This window comes from Mus caroli, chromosome 6 (genome assembly GCF_900094665.2).
Source record: "Mus caroli chromosome 6, CAROLI_EIJ_v1.1, whole genome shotgun sequence".
Taxonomy (NCBI): Eukaryota; Metazoa; Chordata; class Mammalia; order Rodentia; family Muridae; genus Mus; species Mus caroli.
The window spans coordinates 135,774,731-135,799,036 of NC_034575.1; the positions used below are offsets into that span (position 1 = coordinate 135,774,731).

The window sequence follows — 24,306 nt, forward strand, 5'->3', positions numbered from 1 at the left end:
GGATGGTTGTGAGCCACCATGTGGTTGCTGGGATTAGAACTCTGGACCTTCGGAAGAGCAGTCGGGTGCTCTTACCCACGGAGCCATCTCTCCAGCCCCCAAGATTTATTTTTTATGCATATACGTTTGTGCTTTCATGGGTTCTGCATCAAGTCCTGTGAATGTGCACAGATGCCAGAAGAATGCATTAGATCTTCCGTGTGGGTGCTAGCAGCTGAAGTTGTGTCCTTCATGAGAGCAGCCAGTGCTTTTAACCCCTGAGCCGTCTCTCCATGTGCATGTCTGTATATAGCCTCTCCAAGAGGGCTCCCAACATATTTGAAGTTGTGCCTCTGTAGACCGTAGTATTTTCACCATCTCAGGACGTTCAGCCCATTACTTATATAACAGGGAGATGTGTTTGGCCTGTGGTAGCAGACCTGATAACTGAAGGAAAGGGCAACAGACCCTGTGTAGAATCAGAGATGGGTGAATGAAAAAAGACAGTCAGCTGATATTTACTTAGTTGATAGTTACTCAGCGTCCCATGCAAACATCTCTGCAGCAAATTCACCCCAGGTCTTCCAGAGAGACATGTATCATGTCTCTGAACATGTATGTGCACTCATCCCGCTACTCCAACTTTGTCCTGTGTGGCGTGAGTCACGTTTAAGTACCGTTCATGCCTCATTTCTCAATGCTGCACTTACAAACTGACCAGTTGAAGTTTGTCCCTTTTTTCCCCTCCCTCATTTTCTCCCTCTGTTTTCTTTCTTTGAAATCTCTCCCAGTGGCCACTGGCTTTCCAGCCGGACAGACTCACTTAAAGACTCGATTGGAAGAGGTCAGACTGGCCGTGGAGGATGGAGCTACTGAAATCGACGTGGTCATCAACAGGACGTTGGTGCTGATGGGCCAGTGGGAAGGTGGGTGCAGGTCCTTGCTCCCTGGGAGCCCCAGCCCTTCTGGTGGATCATGGGGAGATCTGAACGGAACACAGCAGGGCTTAGGAATCAAGTTCCAGGTCACAAGTCAGTGGTCAGAGGAACATGGCTAAGAGTGTCCCTCTTGATTTCCTTGTAAGTGTAACCCCTCCTCTGTCTGCAGGAACAGGTTATGACTCTCTGTGTAGTTAGGGGCACAGTCATCCCAAATCCAGTTTAAAAATTATTAATTTGCTTCTCTTTTGGAAGAATTCCTACAGTTTTGTACTGTTTCGTTATTCAGTAAATAAGTCACTCCAGGCAAGGCCTCTAATTAGGCAAGGTTTACTCTGGGACGTTGGGGAGGTTATCGTTTTTCACGTTAATATTTGTGGACGGTGAGGATGTGTACTAGTGTATTAAGCTTATTAAATGCCCCTTTTCTACCTTAAATGTGATTACATATTCATCTGTAGAGTTAGTGTCTCACCATTATGCCAAGCTGTGAGAAGATAATGTCCATCCTAGTAACAGGATGCTGTTATACAATGAGGTATGAAACAATCAAATGAACTTTATCTATTCCTATATATATATATATATATATATATATATCTTATATCCTAAAGATGAGGATATTAATAACTAAAATAAATACAATGCTCTCTGAAAAAGTTACCATGGCAAGTAATTTAACATTTTAGATGAAACTAAATTAATGCCAAGATAATATATTGTTTCTTGATAGATGTACATACCAAGTAAAACATATTTCTAAGTATGGGGGGGTCAGTAGATCACTTAATTCATTTGTTTACTTGTGTATATGTGGAGGGTGGGACTTACACATGCCAGGGCTCGGCTGTGGAGACCAGAGGGCAACTTTTGGGAGTTGGCCTCCTTCCTCTATGTGAGCCCTGTGGATCAGACTCAGGTGACCAGGCTTGGCTGTTGGCATTCTTAACCCTCGAGTCATCCTCCTGGCCTCTGTGTCACTGTTAGCGGAGACATATTCATCTGATAACTGTGATGGCTTTAGTGACTCAGTAACTGTGAACAGAACAGCATAGCCAGCATGAGATTTCACCACAGCCGCCCTGTAAAACCTATGAACAGTTTATTTCTGGAACCTTCCATTTAGTACTTTCAGACCTTACGTTGATTCCTGTTAACTGAGACTGCAGATATTGAAATTGGGTACCAGAGAGGAGATTTGATAGTATATATCTGTAAACTTATTTTCTGTCAAACCTATTCCACTGTTTGGCCCCATTAACTGATTTTTGTTTACTTATGATGTAACAAAAATTCAGTCCTCAGTCTAGCCACAGGGCATTCAGAGGGAAGTAGAATTATGTCGGAGACCTGGACCAATTCCATCTCTCAGTTCTGTAGTGTGTGTGTCTACCACCGCAGCAGGAACACACCATTGCCTAAGGTGGCTTTCGAAGATCCAGCCTTCACCATCCTCCCCAGGGAAAGGAAAGAAAGGTCACGTCTGAAAACCTCTGCATCTTGTTGATTGCATCCTGCTTTCTTGAACTAAGTCATTTACATGGCTTCCAACACTGGCTGCGAGTGAGGCTACCTGCTTTCCAGCTTGGAGAGTTAGCACCATTTCACGTCTCTCCCACTTCTTCCCCCTTTCCTATGTATACTACTGTTCTCGACAGTTCCAAATATCTCTTTTTACTTGTGCCCATTTGTATTGCTGCTTGTGTGTGCTTTGGGCATCCTTAATCCTTCTTGAAAGTCATATTTTATATATGTTCTTGTTTCTGTGAATTCTGCTTATAAGCTTTTGGTCATAGTTTTTCAGTTATGATTTCAGAGTTGTGGATAATGTAAATATGCATATTTTAAGTAAATCCAGATGTACATTCTTTATGTCTTTTGCAAGCAGGTGAAGACACAGACATGCAGTTTATATTATAACTTGTGTTCTTGTCTCTCAAGCTCTGTTAATTGAAAAGTGAAATCCAATAGGAGGTGGGTTTTGATGTAATTGGCTCTCCTTCACAGACTTAGGGATGGCTGTTTCTGAGATAATAATTTCCCCAAAGTAGGCATTTCCACAAAATATAATAATACATTGTTGTCCTAGACCATACTTTTCCATTAACTTTTTTCTATGGTGTTAATAACCTCTTGACCCAAACCAAATGGAAAAGGAACATTTAATGCTAGAAATTTATTTTTAAATAAAAGCCAGCAGTGACTTAAGCCTTTCCCCACTGCAGTATTTTGTCTTAATTTTGATTCTCAGCTTGATTTTACATTGTGTGTTTCAGTGCCCTGTTTTTATATTAGGGGTTTTCTGATTAAAAGCCTCTCATTATTTCTGTGATATGCGCTGGTGGGCGTGCCCAGCAGGCTGTCCCATTTCCTGCCTTGGGCCCTCCCCTCTATGAGTTCTGTGAGTTGCTTCAGGGATTATTTCATTTTCTTCCCACTGCAGCATAACACCCAGTGAAATCCCCTTACCGTAAAGACAGGGCCTGGCTTGGCTCACAGTCCATTGTGGCAGAGAAATCACAGCAAAATCTAAAGTCAAGATTTAGGGGGAGAGACTGCAGTGCCCAGCTCACCCCAAAGAACAGCTACTGCTCCCCACATCCAGTGTGGATCTCTCATCAGTCACCCAGGCTCATCAGAAGTTCTCTCACACGCGTGCCCAGGTGTTTATTTCTAGAGCGATTCTAGATCCCAGCCAGTGGACAGTAAAGGTTACCTGTTAACACTTTGCAAGTCACATCAGCAGTAGACCACGTCCCACAGCCCAGAGGCATGTGGTTCCATGGCGCTTGCTCCAGATTCTGGGAGGAGACTGGATATGAGCTCCCTGGCTTAGTCTCTTGTTGCTGTGAAGAGACACCGTGACCACAGCAACTCTCGTAAACAAAAGCTGGCTTCTAGTTTCAGAGATTTAGTCCTTCATGGCTGGGTGAGTGGTGGCGGGCAGACAGACAATGGTGCCAGAGAGGTCACTGGGAGTTTTACATCTGGAACCACAGGCAGCAAAAAGAGAGCTGCTGTACATGGATTGAACTTTTGAAACTTCAAAGCCCAGCCCCAGTGACACACTTTCTAAAGCCACAGCTCCTGATCCTTTCCAATGGTGGCAGCCCTTCAGCATTTGGATGAGTGAATCCCTGGGGCCATTCTCATTGAAACCAACACAGCCCCACTCTTATCTTCCCGTTCTTTCTATATATTTTTAAAATCTATATTAGTGTTTTTTCCTGAATGTATTTGCATATATCCTGCAGGCCTGGCGCCCAAGGAGGCCAGAAGAAGATGTCAGATCCCCAGGAACTAGAGTTACAGGTGGTTGTGAGCCACCATGTTTGTGAAGGGAATAGAAGTCCGATCCTCTGCCAGAGTATCCAGTGCTCTTAACCATCTAGCCATCTCCCCAGCTCCGTCTTTCATTTCCCTTTGATGTCTCTACTTTGTCAGATGTCTGGCTCTTGCCTAGTCCTTGTGGCCTCAGACCTGTGGTCTTTACTGTGTGGCTCTCGGTCTTTGCTGTGCGGCTCTTGACTGTCGCCTGCATGCCCAGGTCCTCTCATCTCTAAGTTCCCAGCCTCTCCCTCTCTGTCCTCGCCTTTAAGTGTTCCTCTTTGAAGTCATCATTCCCCTTCATTAATGACACATCTCCCTTTTATCCCCATCACCGCTGGAATCCTTAAACAACCCACATCTCGCTTTGGGTAGGCTCTAAGGGTGAGGACAGCGGCCTGCCATTTCCCTCGGCCCCCATGTTCTTCCCTTGTTTGTTATGCACCTCTATTCAGTGTTTGACGTGGTGAGCTGCCTTTTCCTCCTAGAACACTTGGTCCTGACTGTGTCTGATTTCACACTCCCGAGGTTCCCTCTAACTTCTCAGTGTCCCCTTTTCTTGGTGCCAAGTTCCTGAATGCCGCCTGCCTTCCCTCAGGGGTTCTGTCCTGGTGTCACTTCTCATTCTTAGAGAGTCAAGTTCTGTTCTGTTGTCTTCCATGTCAGCTTCCCGAGCTCTGGGCACCAGCATCCTCATCTGCCTGGTCCCTCTGTTGCTCGCGACTCCTGTCTGCACACTCACTCATCACCATTTTCAGAGAACCAGAGACTCAGAATCAGAGTCCCCTTGACGTCAGGGAATCTAGCCACGTAAGGAAGAAATGCATTAAAATAACTACTTACCCTCCACTAACTTAAGGAAGTCATAGTTAGATTTAGTGCATTCTTGGTTATTCGGGATGCTTTCGTTGGTGGCCGTGTTATCCTGAGTGTGGTGAGGTGTGCAGGAGCTACTGAAATCCCTGAGGTAACTACCCTACCTTGAGCAGCACAGACTGCTGTGGTCTCTACTTATATAGCACTTTTCGTTCAGTCTTACCCTAGTCCGTTTCTGTTTAGCTTCTTCCTATCAGCCATGTTTACTTCATTCACACTGTACTGCCCTGAGATGACTTCACGGGCTTCTGTCCATGCAGCCGGATGTCTGTCTGTCTGTCACCTGAGACAGAGTGAAGATGGTACTGATGGCTCTCAGAATTACCTGACAAGGATTTCCTAAGTTCTCAATCCAGATCTCTTCCCACACGGTCCTGGGCCGATTCTGGTACAGCCAGAACTGCGGGCTGGATATGATGGGAGCGAGGCTCCTGCTCCTGTGAGAATCTCTTGAGGTCTCTGGCTTTCTTAGTGTCAGTAATACTCCTGTACTAGGGTCCACGTACTACTGTGGTGTGTGTGTGTGTGTGTGTGTGTGTTTTATGGTAGTGCTGATGCCAACACCTCTCTTAGTTTGCTTTTCTGAGAAAGCTTTCGGCACTTTATGGGAAGACTTTGATAACTGCCTGCCTTCTGTAGCTAATATACATAGGGGCGGTCTGGTCTCATTTCTGCCTCACAGAGATGCCTGTGGTATTTACCAGTGATCCGGAGCAGTTCTTCCATTTGTACCTTACTCGTTACTCTACTTCTGTGAGCCTAGCACTGGCACTGCCTTCACTGGGCCTGGGGACCAAGAGTCCATGGGATACCAGAATACAGGGTTCCTAGGTGGTTCAAACACTGGCTTTTTCTGGTGCAGTCGTTCAGTGAAGCAGTTGTGAGTGTTGTCTGTCTCCTGTGGCCACAGCTTCGTCATCTCCATGTCTTTTGGTTGCTCACCCCTCCTGTGGTTCTCTAAGCTTAGATTGCAGCAGGCACACCCAACACTGTCTGGTTCAGTTTGAGAGAACGAAATCCCAAGAACACAGCCAGCGTGTCTCTCCTTTCCTCATCTGAACTAGATGCTAGGGACCTGAAATCTGAGCAGTAATCAATCTGCTTTTTGTGATTTACTTATTTTTAGGTTTTCACAGAAGAACGGGGATCCCCGAAAAGAAATTATTCTTGTTTCCTTTATAGAGCTATTAATAATAATAGCTCACCAGAAAAGCTATTTCTAAATCTATAGACTCTTCTCGGGAGTAGAGTCACATAATCCTTACTCGAGCTCCTCTGTTTCCAGTTGTTTATAACGGAGAGAGTCGGGAGATAGAGAGCCAGAGGCTTTTATGGGTTTTATTTTTACGCTATGAGTCTTTGGCACTTCAATAGTGCTGGCAAAAATGTGTGTGTTTTATTTCTTCTAGGTTATTTTACTGCTGGGTGATTTAGTAAGCCCATCTCCATTTTACCCTTACAAGTTTAATTAATTGCTCTGGCGAATGAAACCATGTTCTTGAACATCTTGTGACTTTTTTTTTTTTTTTTGGTATGAAAGGTTTCTGTACAGTTTTATATTAAGTGTTTTACTGTACATATAATTATCTGAAGCATTATTTTCAGGACATTCTTATGCAGTGTTGAACATCTCTCTGGCACTCAAAAAAATAATTGCTTAGATGTGTTCACTAGCAATTATTTTTTAAACTGCCTTTGAATCACAGGAAACAAAAGGACAGAGCTTTATGACTTTATGACAGGAATCACAACGTCTGAAGCTTTGGGGTCTTACCCACATCACGGCTCCAGATGTGCAGGACACACTAGCGCTGCTTTCTACAGCTAGAGCTATGCTCTTCCAGAAAATGTTGTGCATTCCCAGCTGCTGTGAGATTGACACTAGAAAAGAAAATGCTATATTCCTGGTGGAGGGGCAGGGCTGGGCAGGGCTAGGGTGGGGGGGTCACTGCCTTGCCGAAATAGAGTCCTTGTCCTGGAGCTGAAGGAAAGGCCCCTCAGTGGTTAGGGAGTTAGGAGCAGGAAGCTGAGGAAGTGGCTGCATGGTCAGGCGCCTGTAGACAACATTTAAGTTCTGCATCTCAAAAAGCTAAAAGAGAAGATGGCAAGTGTCTGAGGACATAGCTATGTCTGCATGGACATAAATATCAAACAGAACATGCATACATCAGAATATCTCATGGCACCCCATTAACTGGTACAGTTTTTGTATTTTTATTTATCGGTTTGAAAAATAGATGTAAGCAAGAAAAAAGGAAAACAAAATCACCCTGCAGCCTAACCCTCTGCTTTCTGTCTACCCCCGGCCCCAATCTGTAGATGCACATACGCAGGCAGGCCGGCCTCTGACTCTGACTCCACCCACACAGCCTCACCTGTTGGGCAGAGGTTAGGTTCTGACTTCTACTTCTCACCAGCTTGGTGGAGGTGGGAGGGGCCCCAGGGCCAGGCTGCAGACTCCCGTGAGTTGTGCAACAATATTGATTAAGTATCAGCAGTGTGATATATCCTGGGCTTCTGGTACACCCCCTTCAAAATCCTGAAGGCCTCATTATAAGTCAAAACATTTCTTATGGGGTTTTATGTGACATCACTCTGCCAGTGCTTCTGCTGTGTGTGTTTTGTTAAATTTTGCATTATCCTGACTAATTTGCAGTTGGGGTGTTTGAATTCCATTTTCATTTGTCAGTCATCTTTTATAATAACCTTCCAAATTATTATTTTTCTGGTACGTGGCAAGAATCATTCTTTTCTTCTTTTCTCTTTAAATGAGGAATTCTCAGTTTTGTAATGTTTGAATTTTTAACAATGAACATATTTTACTTGGAAGTGTGTGAGCAGAAAAAAATAATAAAGACTCTAGGGGATAGCATGACGAGCTGTGCAGAGACCTTCCTGTGGGGACGTCGCTGCAGGATTGCTTATCACGGCCAAAAACAACGACAGGGGTTGACTGAGTACAATTTTATATCTGTATAATGGAAGACTGTACGGTCATGAAAATTATGTCATAAACATATCTATCTATCATCATCATCTATCTTATCTATGTGTATATGTATATATATGCATATATTCATATATATATATATGTAAGTAGATTATAAAATATGTCCCATATAAAACCCTGTTTTAAGAACTTGGAGCACCATAGACTAGTTGATGGTCACAAAAGCCCCCCTGTGTCAGAAAAATACTTAGGTTCTTTGCAAGCCATAGAAAATATCGTATGTTGTTTTAAGTTTTAGTTCTGAGTGATTTTATTAAACCATATAGAAAAATCACAAAAATAGTGTGCAGAGCTCAAGTGTAAAGCCAGCCTCTCCTGTCCTAAAAGTGTTCTTGTTTTTTTGGCTTTTTTTTGTTTTGTTTTTTTACATGTGTGTGTGTTACATAACTATAATTTTTATGAACTATTTGAGACTAATTTGTATTCCTGTTGACTTATTACCCTTAAATACGTCACTGTATATTCTCAAGAAGTGATGGCAAGATCACACCCAGCCAGAGCAAAGCGCTCTTTCACGTCCAACATTAGATGCACAGGCTCTGTTCAGAGTTTTAGGTGCCCAGTGGCAAGATTAGATCTACGTCAGTCATTATACCTCTGTTTTTCCTTCTTTATTGTGAGTCAGCACCCCCCGCCCCTGACAGTTTTGTTTTTTTGTTTTTATTTATTTATTTTTATTTTTTAATTTTTATTTATTATTATTATTATTATTATTATTATTATTATTATTATTTTTTGAGGAGGCCAGGCCTGTTGTTAGTAATTTACAAGCTGTCTTTCAGGGACTCCAGATGTAGCTTGGTTGGTAAAGTGCTTGTCCAGCATGCATAAAGCCCTAGCTTTGAGCTCCTGTCTCTCATAAAACGTGGTGATTTTTTCCACGCAGTCCCAGCCCATGGGAGGTGGGTGGCAGGAGGATTGAGAGTTCAAGGATATCCTCAGCTATATAACAAGTTGGAGTCCAGCATGGGCTACATGAGACTATTTCAAACACATACACCCCAAAGTCAGACTTGCTTAGTGTTTTCTTCTTATTAGGTTCAAGTTAAGTATTTGTGAATAAGTGCCTGAGGTTTCCACTGTTCTTTGAGAGTCACAGGATGTTAATCTGTCTGGCTCTTGAGGATGTTAAGTTTTACTGAGCTAGGATGACTTCTGTCAAGTTTCTACATCATAAAATCAGCATTTTTCATTTTAATATGTAAATATGTAAATATAGACAATGAATAGCTATCGTCCCAGACTATGTTAATAGCCCACCTCTAATCCAGCTTTTATCCAGCATTTTACCATCCCTTGATAATTATTCAGTTATTATTCTAGTAGTTGTCTCCAAGTGGCAATTCCCCAGTTGTATCATTCCTCCTACACTCGTCCTCCTCCTGCCTGCTTCCCTCCCTTCCGGCCTCTCTTTCTGTCCCCCTCCCTGTCCCTTCTCTCCTTCCCTTTCATAAGGCTCATAGATTTCTGTTGAACTAGCTTGGTAGTAATCTTTTACTATCAGTTTTTAAATCTTTTTTGATCCTTTTGCAGTTTTAAAATTTTAATTGACAAACATAATAGTGCAGGTAAACCATGGCATTTTCATAACACACACATGCACACACATACGCACACATGCATACATGCATGCACACACATGCACACACATGCATACATGCATGCACACACGCATGCACACACTTACACACATGCACACACATACACACATGCACGCACACACACATACACACATACACACATACGCATGCACACACATACGCACACACACACACATGCACACACATACACACACGCATGCACACACACATACACACATACACACATGCACACACATGCACACACAAACACACACGCATGCACACACATGTACACCCACATACACCACACACACACACACCACACACACTCACCCCCCCCACACACACAGTTCATTCATACTGACAAACAATAAGCCCCCATTGGCCACTCCCTCCCTCAGTCTCTCCTCTGCTCTTGGGCCATGGGTATGACTATGCAGACACCTTCTCCCCTGCACTCTCCCCCGTTCCTCTCTCCCTCCCCTCGTTGTCGTCTTTCCATTTCCCAGTCATAGTGTTGTTATCACTTTCAGACTCAAGCTGTCTGAAAGTTGTCCAGTGGAAGCCACTTCAGACTGGCTGCTGTGTCCTTTCAATGTTCCCCTCGTTCTGCAGAACTTCTCTTTGTTATAAAAGGTGATTCAGGCTCGTCGTTGACTTTCTTTAAAGCCTTGAGCCTGGAAACAGCTGTTTTCCAAGAAGCCTGGGTCCTCTTATCTGGGTACCACTGTTACCAGATACACTGACCACTGTTCAGATGCTGATGTTCTGTGCACACTCAGTGGCCAGATCTAGCAACTGTGTGAATACATTCATAGTCACAACATTCATAAGCACATATCTATAGCTGTTTCTTCTCTGTCTGTCTGCCTATTCCTCTGTGTATGTGTGTGTGTGTCTGTCTATCTATGTATTACCGATCTATCCATGTATCCACCTATCTATCTATCCATCTATCTATCTATCTATCTATCTATCTATCTATCTATCTTAGAGGCCTCTAATTCACAGAAAAATCTATTATGATCTCATATCTGAGGTATTGTCCTCATGCACATACCCTCCCATATTTATGTCCTTTAATGTTACAAGAAACCTTGTTCCCATGACCTTCAGTATGGCCGTCTGTTTGGTCAACCTTCACATGGTCAGTGCCATTGTATATAACTTGTTTGAAGCTCTTTGGACATCTCCCTGGCCTAATACTGCTGACTGCAGTCAACAAATCCTACTGGAGTTCCCAGAACTCACTAGGTAGAGTGTCCATCACTCTCCATGGCAAACTAAGTCCCTCCGCATCCTTCAGGGGTGTCCCATACCTGCTGTGAAATTCTAGTTTTCCTGCCTGTCTCTGCTCTCAAGGCGCTGGGTAGTTGGGACTGTCTCGTGTCTGCCATCTCTGCAGAGATCTGCTACAAGGCAGTTTCCGAGTTGTCTTTCCGAGCCAGTGCCCTCAGTTCTAAGACTTTAGCTTTTAGAGTAAGGCAGAGTTTAATCTTCATTTTCCACGTGCCTGTTATTAAAGGTGGATGTGAGAGAAGCATAATTAGTTGATTACCCTCATAATCATCCGAACAATTACTTTTACATCTATTCTCACAACTTGAACAATGGCTGTGGAGTGAAGAAAAATGGAGCCCTGGGATGTTCAATAGCTTTGTCAAGTGACGTAACTAGTTAGAGACAGGGGCCTGGGAAGGCCTGATAGAAACTCTGAGCACTGCAGTGCATTGTTCTGCCAGAGGGCTGGCAGAGGGATTCAAAAACACACACACTCTCTCTCTCTCTCTCTCTCTCTGCAGTGAGGGACACATCTGTGCTTTCCTGTGTGTACATATGGAGGCCAGAGGACGACCCGAGGTGTCTCTCTTCAGATGCCATCCACTTTATGTATTGAAACAGGGCCCCTCTCTGGCATTGGCTTGCTGATTGTTCTTGGTTAGTTGGGCAGCGACCCTGGGGACCCTCCAGTCTTTACCAGTGCTGTGATGATTACTGGGGGAAGGCCCACCCCTGGCTTGTTTTTTTATGTGTATTCAGGAGTTCGGTTCCTCAAGCGTCTGTAGCGTACACATTATCAGGGGAGCTGACTCTTTAGCCTTCAAAAGTTTATATAGGATGAAAAAAAATAAGTGTTTTATGTTCCTGAATGACCTTTAAACTTTTTGCACCCTGGAATGGGAGTTAGGATTCCAGTGCACAACTATAAAGTGAATAATTTACAATTGGATGAGGGCCAGCCTCTTCTTAGAGTCTAAGTTTGCTTGCTCTGTTACTTTGGGAAGTTCTTCAGTGTGTTTCTGGAAAATGAATTTCATTTGTAGAATGCACTTGTGGGGTGTGCATGTGTGTGTGTGTGTGTCCATGTGTACTGGGCTCTCTGCTGGAAGTATTTGAGGAAGCGTGTTCTTTAATTTTTAATTTTTATGTTTATGAGTATTGTGGTTACATGTATGTCTGTGTATTATATGCATGTCTAGTGCCCATGGATGTCAGGAGAGACCATCAGATCCTCTTATGCATGCTTGGGAACCACCCTATGGATGCTGGAACACCGTATGGGTGTTGCGTCCTTTGCAAGAGCACCCAGGACTCTGAACCACAGAGCCATTTCTCCAGCCTGAGGCAGTACAATCTTATTTAGAATCTGAAGACACAGTTTTCATCTGTCCCATTATGGACTAGTGATAACATTTTAGGATCCCTCTACATTTCAGAAACGGTCAGCTGTCATACTGGGGTCATTCCAGTGATGCACAGGAAACCCTCAGCGTTTTGAAAGGATGATGCTTTGAAACTTAAGGCTTCTTATTCTTTAATCGAACCTCACAGAGAATCATCTCTTCTCTTTATCTGTTAATCATGTAACATCTTCTCACATAGTCAAGTAGCAATTACAGTAGACCGGTCCCCTACTCTGTCCTTTCCTTGGGGGGTGGCATGGGGAGGGGCATCCATCCCCCCTCCCCCCGCTTGTTTTCCTCATTTGCACCCTGAGATAAGTATCTGCTGAGTGTGGTAAGAGGCATAGTTTGAGTGTGGCTGGGCTATATTTCAGCCGTCAGGGTCTCTTATTGACAAGTGTCATGGTTTCCCAGTGTCTCTCACTAATATCAGTGTGCAGCCCATAAGCTACATGAACACTAGCTATGCATCTTCTGGGTGTTTTTGGCTTGCGCTGTGGTGAAGTGGTTGGTTTTCTTGTACGTAACACTTGTAAATTCTCACTATACTTTCGTAAATCTTAGGACAATTCTTAGTTTATTTTCATCTGTAAAGTTATTGTTGCATTTCTGGACGTATATAAGAAAACATACGGGGAGCTATTATTAAAGAATAAATACCTATGAATTGCCCCATTCTCTTGCAGTCACATGGATTATTTTACTGACTCTTCCCAAAGGTATGTGAAAAAAGCTAGCCCCTCTAAATAGGCTAGAGAAATGCAGGAAACTCTTAACTCAATTCCACAACCCATAAAGAGCAGCAGCTGTGCTAGCTCTAGAGTCTTGTCTTTTCTGAGGAAATAAAGAACGAATAGTTGTCTTTTGAGGCTCACATGTACCTGTGCACGGGTGCATGATAGACGGAAGCATAATAAACACACAGAAGAAAGGGATAATATGGTGAACTTCCCGAGGCTGCTTCCTGAGGCTCTTTCCAAAGAGGTTGTGTTTTCTATTCAAGGAATCCAGATTGGAGCAGGAAGAGGGAGGGAGAGCTCAGACAGTAAGGGCTTGAACACAAGGGTATGAGTTTGAGCCCTGGAACCCACATAGTAAAGCAAGCCTTGGTGTTCCCCACTGCAGTTCCAGCTCTGGATGGATGGACGGACCCATGCAAGATACCTGGGCATCACTGGCCAGCCAGGCTAGCCAGGGAGTGAGTTGCAGGCTCCATGAGAGACCGTGTTCATCACTCTCTGTCTTATTCCCTTGGGACAGGGTCTCCACGGTCCTGCATATGTTCTGAGTACACAGAATAATAGAATAAAGCCAAGCTATAGATGCTTTCTCAGGAACACATGATACGGCTAACGTCATGAAATTAGCACGTTGAGAATGAAGGGCGCGGATGCGGAGGTGGCCCCTTTACATCCCTTCTGTTTGGGTTCTGAGTTAAAGAACATACCCTCTTGTGGGTCTCCCTTTCCTCCGGGGTCATGGGCCACCAGCCTGTGAGGGCAGAAGTGGCATCGTGAGTGTAACAGAAGGGAGACAGCTTCAGTGAGACAGCTCTACTTCATCTTTCCAGGGGCAGGGATATGAGGCTTTTAGAGGTATGGGTGGAAAGGGCTGATTGGCCATAACACAGCAGCTAATTATCGCGTGGGTGGGAGGCTAGAGCGGGACTTGTGTGCAGTACGTGCAGAGAGCTCTGCCCGGGGTCATTCTCCGCATAAGGCCCCGTACCTGCTCAGAGACACTGTCCAGCCAAGGCCAAGCAGAAGAAGGGAAGTCCCGCCCCGAAAGGGAGTTCTCGGTTTTGCACTAAGCTCAGAGAGCTATCCCTACATGGTGGACTACAACCTCAACAGCAGGGCTCCCCCACACCCTCTAGCTGCTGGTCATAAAACCACATCTTGTTCTTCTGGTTTGTTTACTACAGTAAATAAATCCAATGGTCACTAAAAGAATTGCAGTGCTTTTTTTCCATAAATATGATCATAATCAATAGTTGAAGAATTTGTTATTCAGATCAAAGTTCACTGTAACAAAAGCTATAGTTAAATATCTTTAAAGATTTTTACCCATACAGCAGAATTTCTTGTCTCTTCAAGGGGAATGGGTTAGGTTATGAAATTAGATTTGATTTTTATCAGACAAGATGGAAACTTATTTCACCAAAATACTTTAATACTAAACTTCACAGCACTCTCTCTCTCTCTCTCTCTCTCTCTCTCTCCCTCTTCCTCATCTTTATAATAACTATAAGGTTAGTGTACTCTAAGGATAGGACCGAGACTGAATACAATATTGCCTGAGTCCTACAGGAAATGATACATCTGCAGTCTTCCGCTCACCTCTGTCAGGCTGTGGAGCAGGGAGCCCACTGTTACTTGCTTACCACAGAATTTCAAGTCACAGGTTAACCGGGTTAGCATTCTTGGGTTTTTAGACCAGAAGTCATCCTGTCACTTTTTCTAGAAGAACAATGTTCTCATTAGATTTAGTTTCCAGAAAGGTCCTTGCACCCTAGACTCCCCTTCCTGAGTGGAAAGGATGTAAATTGTTACTGCCTGCTCAGGGTTATGATTTAAGACACTCCACTGTCACGGTGGGCACTTAGGTCACATGGCTTTCCCACGAGTCAGGTTACGTGGGCAGGGGAAGGGAGGTAGACAGGGCTGTCACCTCAGACCTTCTATGAGGACAATCTGGTGGTGACAAACACCAGATATCCTGTGTGTAAAACCAGCTTCCCCTAAGACACACACAAGCCACCCTGGTCATCGTGGCAGATTTTCTGATTCCTGAGTTTGGGGAATCAGATAGATGGTAGGCTAGGGGGAGAAGGCTAAAGCCCATGCTGTCATTGACAGATGCCTCTTAAGTAGCTTTTGAAACACATTGGTTTTGTTTTCTAACATTTTTGCCTCTTTACTGATATTTCTTTTCTTTCTTTTACATGTTTTTAATTTTGTGTGTATTTCGTTTGTGTTTTGTTTCCGAGTTGGTGTTCGCTTGCTTTGGTTTCTTTGAACTGTTTGGTTTTCCTTCAGCCGCTTCCCTCAGTTTGGATTTGCCATGTGTTTTTGGCTGCTTTGTCGACCCATCTCTGTCTAGTCTACTTACCAGGCTGGTCTGGTCGCAGGCTCTGTCTGGAGCTCTGGAAGTGACGTAGGGCTTGGGTGATTGACAGCTACCTCAGTGCACACCCCTAGGGTGAGCTTTCCTCACATACCTGCAGTGCACCTGCCAGCCCATCTCCTCCTCCTGTTTTCATGTACTTACTGTCTACAGTGGTAGCCAATGAGCTCTTCCTGTATCCTGTATCAGAAAAGGTCTGCTTTATCCACTAACAAGAGAGCCTGCTGCCTCTGGAGGAGAATGGATAGGAACCGCAGGATATCTTTTCCTCGTGCTATAGTAACTGGATGCTAGATGTATGGCAGATAAATTTGCTTTTACTTTCTCCCTCAGGTCCTAATCACGTGGAAAAAAGTAGAAATTATTTGTAATTTGCATGTCTTCATAATGGTATTTAAGAGGCTTTATGACTCTTGACCCCAGGCCCAGAGCTTGGGAACAGTTTTATGGTGGCAAACCAGGCACTGCTCAAAGCAGAATGTGAACTGTAGCAGAGTGCTCTAGGTGATATTAAATTGGGGTGATGTTTAGTAAGTGAGTGGCAAATGTCTTATGTTTCATAAATCCGAAGTGGGTTCCTCCTGGCTCTAAAGAGCCACCATGCTGTTCCCGCCTGCCTGCTTTGTAACGCTGCAATTGTTTCCTTCACAGCTCTCTACGATGAGGTCACTCAGTTTCGAAAGGCCTGCGGCGAGGCCCATCTCAAAACCATCCTAGCTACGGGCGAACTGGGCTCTCTCACCAACGTCTACAAAGCCAGCCTGGTAGCGATGATGGCAGGTAAGCTTCGTGTCTTCAGACCCGCTTCCCACTGGGTCGACGGTTTTAGGAGAAACAAGGAAAGACAAGCATTTGGATGGTATTGCAAGTGCTACCGTAAACCCTTGATTTGTGAATGGAGACTTTGGGCCTCTGTCCACTTTTCTGTTTGTTTGTAGCATTTTTCTTTTGCTGCGCTCTCCCTATGTAGCAGTAGATGGCGCTCTTGTTAGCAAATTGCCTTTTGTGCTTGTTGATTGTTCCTCAGTGTGTGCTGGAGAGGATTTAGTTTAGCATTGCATCTTTCTGAGACCTGTCTGTGCTTTCTCAAGTGGCCCCTGCTTTTGTTCCTGCTAATATAAAGAAGAATCCAGGGGGCGTTCTTCTTACTTTCAGAGAGAGGTTGACCTGTTGCTTTGCACAGAGCAGACACATTCGCTCTGGTTGGAGCTCCGCCGGCCTCTTTCTCACCTCCACTGTACCAGGGATTCCTCAGACACTCTTGTGGCCTGCTGCATCTCTCTCCACGCTGCAGCTGCTGTCCTGGGCAAACCCTCCCGAGTGGGTTACTTCAGCTTAGTTCTCCGTCCCTACTTTTGGCCCTTTCTAGTCTTCTCTCCTCTGTGCTGTTAAATGCCCCCCCTCCCCCATGGAGTGTAACTTCCCGGCTCTCTGTCTGTGTCTTCTCCTGTTTCCTTCCCCTTCACCCCTGGACTCAGCTTCCTTTGTGTCCTTGTGCATGTTGGGCCCCTGCCTCGAAGGCCTCTGTCCTCAGCACGCTTGACTTCAGCACAGCCACGACAGTGTCCGGCATCACTTCCTTCCCCACCGCTTGATTCATCTTCTTGAGAACTCCATATCCTTTCGATTAATTGATTAATTCTCTATTCGATGACACGCCTCACTGTGCTGATTTTGAGGTGCCCCCTAGGGGCCCTAACACTGGGATGAAGGTGCCTGGCTTCCCTGGTTCAGGCCATTCATTGTGTTAGCTAGACATGTGGTCCCCTTCTGGTTCTTAGCCAAGGAAGAGACTGCTAGTCTGGGCAACAAACTAAAAGTTGAGGCCATCTTCAAGGAGCTGCAGCCAAACATGGCAGTAACCATTTGTGGGACACCCCTGAGGGTGCTGCCGTGTCAGCATGCTCGCAAGGCCGAGGCACTTGATGGGGCCACAACTGAGCTGGCCTGAGGTGTCTCTTACCACAGGTATAACACCATCCAGAAGAAAGTATGGGCTTTCTGAAAGGTCAGCTGTGGACCCTCTGCACAAGCAGCTCCCAGAGGGAAGGTGGCGTTAGGCTGTCTCCATCCGCTGTGCCCAGAGAAAACTGGCTGGAAGCTGCTGCTGCCCTTGCCTTCTGTGCAGTTTGCCCTCTGCTGTGTTTATGGGCTCTGCCTCACCATTTAACTGGCCTGTTGAGCCTGTAGCTGTGGGGTACATCAACAGATTCATTCTCAGTTTGGTCTTCTTACATTGTTAGTTTAGAGTTTAGCTAGTGTCGAAAAATACCAGGCTTTGTGGTGAAGCTGCAGACACGTTACCAGTGGGCTCTGTTCACATTGGCCTCCCTCCCTGTCGTTTCTCGTGGTCCTCCTACCTCCTCACAGGTGGCTTCCCTCTGCCTTGTGTGTGTGTGTGTTCTATATGTGAGAATTACTGTCTCTTCCTCTGGTCTTCCCTCCCCCACATTAATAGTTTCTCTTCTGATTTCATAGGAGAAGCACATGACTCCACATAGGAGAGGGTGTGGCCGAATAGCCTTACAGTGTGTGTATATACCCTGCTTTCCATGTTTTGTTTTTTTACATCTAGTATGGCTCCGGTCTTTCAGTAAACATGACCATGTTGGTTTCTCTGTCTGTGCTGGCTTTGATTTCTTTGGCTGTATACCCAGAAGTTATGGTGCTTGACTGCACAGTAGGTCTGTTTTCAGTTTCCTGGGACCCTTCTTTCTGGTCCTCCAGGGCCACACTAAGTTTTCTGTTTGTGTGCACATGCACCTGCTGAACAAGTGCTCTGCCACTGAGTTCCATGTCCCCGTTGCTGACGAATGCTTTTAATGCCCCTTGATCTTGTCATCACCCCCGAGTTGATGGAGATTTTCTTAAGGTCCCAGAGCTCGAGCAGGCCCGCAGTCCGCGTTTGACCTCTGCTTGGCTCACGTCCACTGCAATGCAGCTTCTTCTTCAGAAGCAGCGGCTCTCAGGAAGGACGTTCGTTGTCTTTGTGAACTTTATGGTTTACAGCGTCTAGCCTGCTTCCCAGTCTGTATTTATCCTGCTGCTACGTATAATGGAACTGAAGTATTTTCCAAATTCAGTGAGTTTCTGTATTTTTGTTTTAGTTTTCTATATAATGCACAGACTAATCCCAAATAAAAATACTTTATTTTTTCTGACTAAAAAAAAAAATCAATCTCATTGAGCTGAGCTTACATTCACTGGAATGTGTTAAGTGTCCATCCGGTGTGAGAAGCTTAGACCGTGTGCAGTCACCTGCATCTGACTACTGCAGTCAGGAGGTAACGTTGCTGTCATCCGGCAGATTCTGAGTGACTCTCTTAGTTACTGTTCTAGTGCCATGAGAGGATGCCACAACCAAGGTAATTCATAAGACGCAGCACTTACCTGGGGATTCCAGTTTCAGAGGGGGAGTCCACTCCTGCCTTGGCTGGGTGTGTGACGGCAGCTGTGGGGACAGAAGTCCAGAGGAAGAGCTTAAGTCTGGGCCTGGCAAGGGCTTGGGAAACCTCAGACCCCACATCCAGGCACACACCTCCTCTGTCAAGGCTGTATCTCCTCCTCCTTGCTAAACTGTTCGTCATCGGGGGTTCATCAGTCACATCACTGAACCTTTGCGGCCGTTCCCATTCAAAGCACCATAGACCCTCTAAGGTCAGTGTGATGCGGTTCACCTGCTCGCCAGCAGCACAAGCTGGCCGTATGGACATCCACGGGCTTCGTCAGTTTAGAACATCCTGTAACTCACACTGTAGCTACCATTTTGTTTGCTGCTCCACCAAATGAAAAACCGAGAGACTGCAAGCTTTCTTACAGACACCTGCTCCATTGCCACCGAGATGCGTTGAGCTGCTAGGATTGTGGTTGTGAAGTTGTTCATACCGTGGTCCTAGTCTGATGTCTGTAGGGTCTGTAGTCACAGCTCATTCTTCACCCTGACAGCTGCTTTTTAATTTTTATTTTTCTCCTCTCCTGATAGAGTCTTGCAGGAGTTTTGTCGATTTTATTAGTCTTTCCAAAGACCTAACTTTTTCCTTTTGTTCATCATGAGGTAAAGTGTTTTCTAGCTTCCTTCATAAGTTCTCTTATCATTTAGAATGTTAAAGTGTCCTTTAGATTGAGATCTTTGGTGTCTAAATTTTGAGTGCTTTTCTGGTAACTGAACTTGGGTCGTCTATGAGAGCAGTGTATGTGTGTAGTCACTGTGACATATCTCTCACCCCTAGAACTATTTTGTTAAGAAATATCTGCCCCATGGTATCTGTCTTTCCTTCAAGGATCCTAAGTGTGTAAGTGTAAGACAGACTGGTATTGTCCCATAGGCTGCTCAAGTCCTACGTGGTTAACTTTCAATCACCATCACCATCATCACCGCCATCACCATCCTCACCATCATTATCATTTTGTTCTCCAAACAGAAAATTAGGAATTACGAAAGCATGTTTATTTATTCATGTGCCTTGCCCTTTATTTTGATTCTCAAGTTTGCTTTTCAATCCGCCAGGTAAAATTTATGCCAGTGTATATGTTGGGGTTTGGAATAGTTGTTTGTTTGTTTGTTTTTCTCTTTGTTTATTTTGGAATTATCATTGAACTACAACATTTCACTCTTCTGCTGAGCCCTTGTCTTTAAACTCACTGAATCGTATTTCCTGTGTATATATCTGAACATATTTACAGCAGCTGATGTAAAGAGCCTCTCAGTTAACTTGCACATCTGAGTTATCTCAGGGGCTGTGTCTTCAGCTCCCAACTTCCCAGTGCCTGAACACATCTCCTGCCATTTTCTAGCTATAACTAACTGGTGAGCAAGTCCATCGGTACTCTGATATGTCTGGAATCCTCCGTCAACAGCTTTGACCGTTACTTTAAATTAAACTGTTACAAGTCTGTGACTTGCACCATTCAGGTTATGGCAGAGAAATGGAACTAACTGTGTTAGTGTGGTGCTGGTCGTCATTACAAATAATACCTTAGTTAGCCAAGGCATGTGCGTGTTGGACAGCACTGCTGTGACCTAAGTGCCTCCTGTCACATTTGGGCAGAAGTTGAACCTCCTAGCTGCTAGTATTAAGAGGCTCCCACATAGGCCCTTATGTGTAGATGAATGCCATTTTCACAGGCATGAGCAGCCTGCTGTGTGTCTGCTGACTTTTCTTCTCTGTCTATGTTGCCTGTGTGCTTTCTTCTGCCTTGCCATGAAGCAGCACAGTGGTCCTCACCAATGCTGTGTTCTTGGACGCTCCAGCCTCCAGGCCCGTGAGCCAAAATAGCGTGCATTTAGTTTGTGCTGTGTGCAGGATCTCGTGATGACCTCAGAGAGCAGAGCAAGAGTCGCCTAAGTGACTCAAGGCCTACTTTTGTGTGGCTCTTCGTTAGTATTCTGTCAGAATAGTCCCGGGAAGGAGTGCAGTCAGGGGGAGATCAGGGCTCTTGTTTTTCCCTGCATGACCTGACCTTGTGCAATTAAATTACGTGTTATCCAACAATTAAGGTGTGAGAATACATTGTAAACTCTAAGACAGTAACCTTGCAAGCCACTGACCTCAGCATGACTCCCACGCTATCCTATTGTAAGAAAGGGGACACAGCTGACTCTTCCTGCTAGGCTGTGGCCGGTGTTGTTCAGAGCGACACTTTTCAGAAGCTGCTGACTGAAGCTCCAGGAGATGTGTACGTGATGCTCAGCTGTGCTCTTCTGTATCCGCCCCAGAGCTTTGAGGGTTGATGAAAATGTTAGATATGAACTCACTAGAAAAGAGATCTATAAAATGAATCTGGTTACGAATCACCATTAGTTATCATCCAGGTTTCTGCACTTGCAAACCTATCAAGTCTCTTCCTGAATCCCAGAAATGATGGCAGCCGTACAAGCTCTTCAGATATGTAGCCAAACAGAACGGCATATAGCTCTCGGTTGTTGGGCAGCTTTGGCTCAGCCGGGCACAGGAAAGGGAAGTGGAAATGGATTTTTAAGAAGCAGGTGAAGGGCCGGGCAGTGGCGGCGGCACACCTTTAATCCCAGCACTTGGGAGGCAGAGGCAGGTGGATTTCTGAGTTTGAGACCAGCGTGGTCTACAGAGTGAGTTCCAGGACAGCCAAGACTACACAGAGGAACCCTGTCTTGAAAACACACACACACACACACACACACACACACACACACACACACACGAAGCAGGTGAAAAGGACAGTTCGTTTACAGCTGCACCAGAGGTTCATTGGTCCCAGCCCAAGGTCTGAAGATGAGAATTGAGGGTGCTTCTGGAGGGGGTGATGTGCAGGGACCTTTGATTGAATGAGTGGGAATCTGGTGAGAGAAGTGGGAGTTAGGGAAGATCCCGGGTGAGGGAATATAAGAAACATGGGAGTGGGGGAAGAGGGGCTGTGTTGGCTTTCATCGAGTCCCTAAAGGATGGCAAGATAGGAAGTGTCATGCTTAGAGAAAACAGACGCAGGAAGCAAGCTGATGTGCTTAGGTGAAGGGATTCTAGCCCAGCAGCTGCACGCTGCACACTTTGAGAAGGCGAAGATGCAGAACTGCCTTTATCTTTGGGAAGGTAGGGGCCGTCTGCTCCCTGGCAACAGCTAACACGCTCTCCTCCAGGTTATTCTAGACCTTATCTTCAGGAATAATACAGACGTGATAAATAAGCGTGGAGATGCAGTCGTAAAGTCATCAGGCTTGAACTGCTGATGCCGATCTGTGCAGAGAAGCACTCGTAAAAACCTGTTGCTGGAGGAACCTGGGCCCGCAGGAGGGTGCACCTTGACAGAACTGGCAAGGAGTTTTGAACTCGGCTAGAATTTTGCAAAGCAGAGGAAATAAAAATGGGGTCAGGGAGGAGCAGGAGCCAGGGGTTAGCTGATCTGAAATCCAACCTACTAAGAAGAGAGTAGTGCAGGGACAGTGAGATGAAGCGGAGAAATAGGAAAATAAATATGTGAGGTCATTCAATCTTAAAAGAACCGGGAAAGTCCCGGGAGATTAACTTGGACCACAAGAAACAAAAACCAAAACCGTGCCGTGACTAAGAGCCAATTACTACCTAAAGCTTTAATATGATTCAAATGGCGAGTGACACCAGAAGATTGTCACAAGCTACCCTGAGCCCCCCTGTCATGTACTGCAAGTTTTCCTTGCTCAAGGAGTATTGTTCCAGATGGTGCATTCTGATCCCCATGGTGGGGCAGCCTGGTTTGTTTTAATGTCTTTTTAAAACAAGGTCGCATGTTTTCTAAGTAAAAATGTTTAACTTATAAAACGAAGAGTTGTTAGTGAGACTCCACCACTGGAGAAAGCATAAGAATATAGCTGTGTTGGGTTAAAGGCCGGGTGAGAGAGTCAGGGAGGACACTGAGGCAGATTGCCCTTTGGGGTAAGAGATTTCTTAGAGCAGTTATTAGTGGTATGGACAGACAGACAGAGAACATTGCAGGGGCTCACAGGACAGTGCAGCCCACATGGCAGGAGGTGGGCCTCCTCCTTGTAGGTTTCAGAGGAAAAGTAGGGTCTCTGTGCAGATCACGTGATTGATAAGTAGTCACAGGGCAGGTTGTGCCCAAAACAGCTCTGGGGGCGGGGGAAAGAATCTAGACGTAGTTACTCCACATAATCATAATTTAGGGCATTAAGTTACCGTACTTCTGGCAATGGTCACAGTTCCATTATAATGGAGTGGCCTTTCATAATGGCACGGCCCCGGCTAGCAGCCTGAAACTCTGACCCAGAGGTTGTATTTCCAAGACAGCTTTGAAGCACTGCAAAGCAGTGGAGTGTCGTGGAACTTTGTAAGACTCACAGGTAGATGCAGAGGGGAGGGGAGGGCATGAAGAACTTTTGATTTGGGTTTTTGATGGAAAGAAAAAGGCTCAAGCTGATGTGTGGTTCAGGGAAGACACAGGGAGAGAGGTGCGGAAGTATGAGGGCCTGGGGGACTGGGCTTTGAAGTGTAACTTTGTTTATACGTCCTTAAACTAGGCCAGGAAGTTAAACCTCTTATAGGGTGAACACCAACCTGCTATCCCATCTGGGGAGCATGCAGGCGCGCCATGTGCGCCCCGCCCGCCACGTACGCCCTGCCTGCCGTCCACTCCTACAACAGGCATTTCCGCAGGTTCAGTCTCACTCATTTCCTTGCTGACTTTTGCTGAATGAAATAAAGAACTCCAGGAAGGAGATAAGGTCACACTCAGCTTCCCTGGCCTGACCTCTGCCGTCAGGCGGCTTCTCTCTGTGTGCCTGAGCCTCTTCTGTGGATTCCAGCCAGACAATGGACACTTGACTCAGTGTGCTTTCTTCTTAAGTGATTACCAACTCAACCACCCCATTTCCAAATAAGCTCACCTTCTAGAAGAGGAGTCTAAGGTTACAATTTTGACATCTTTTGTTTGGACATAATTCAACCTGTAGCAAAAGAAATAGGATTTCTTACTTCCAAGGGAAACATGCGGCATCAAACTAACAAACTTGAACTCAGGTAGAAAAGATTGATTTTGCCCCCTTTAAGCAATATATGTTGTGTGGAATGGGGAAATCTAGTAAACATTAAATATTTTTATCTGCAGAAAGCATTTCGTAGGACTCTCAATGGGAGATTAATGGCTAAAATAAAGAAGGAGGCATTAGGAGATAAATTTGCTTATGAGCAAGCGACAGAGACTTACAGGGGAAGGAAATTCCTTCCAGATTGGAAACGAATGACGTACAGCCCCGGCCAGGAAGCAGTTTGGGGACCTGTGGGCTTTTCACTTTATTTTTATTGGACTTTGTAATAAAATAC

The 24,306-nt window shown here is 45.1% G+C and overlaps 1 protein-coding gene across 2 annotated transcripts in view; it reads left to right on the top strand.

Moving 5' to 3' along the window:
* The window catches only part of Dera (deoxyribose-phosphate aldolase), a 100,271-nt gene that overhangs the window by 27,400 nt on the left and 48,565 nt on the right, over positions 1-24,306 (top strand). For both annotated transcript variants that reach the window (XM_021164759.1, XM_021164758.1), the window contains exons 5-6: positions 771-905; positions 16,172-16,300. In XM_021164759.1, coding sequence (XP_021020418.1) covers positions 771-905; positions 16,172-16,300 — 264 coding nt within the window. The remainder of the gene's footprint in view (positions 1-770; positions 906-16,171; positions 16,301-24,306) is intronic.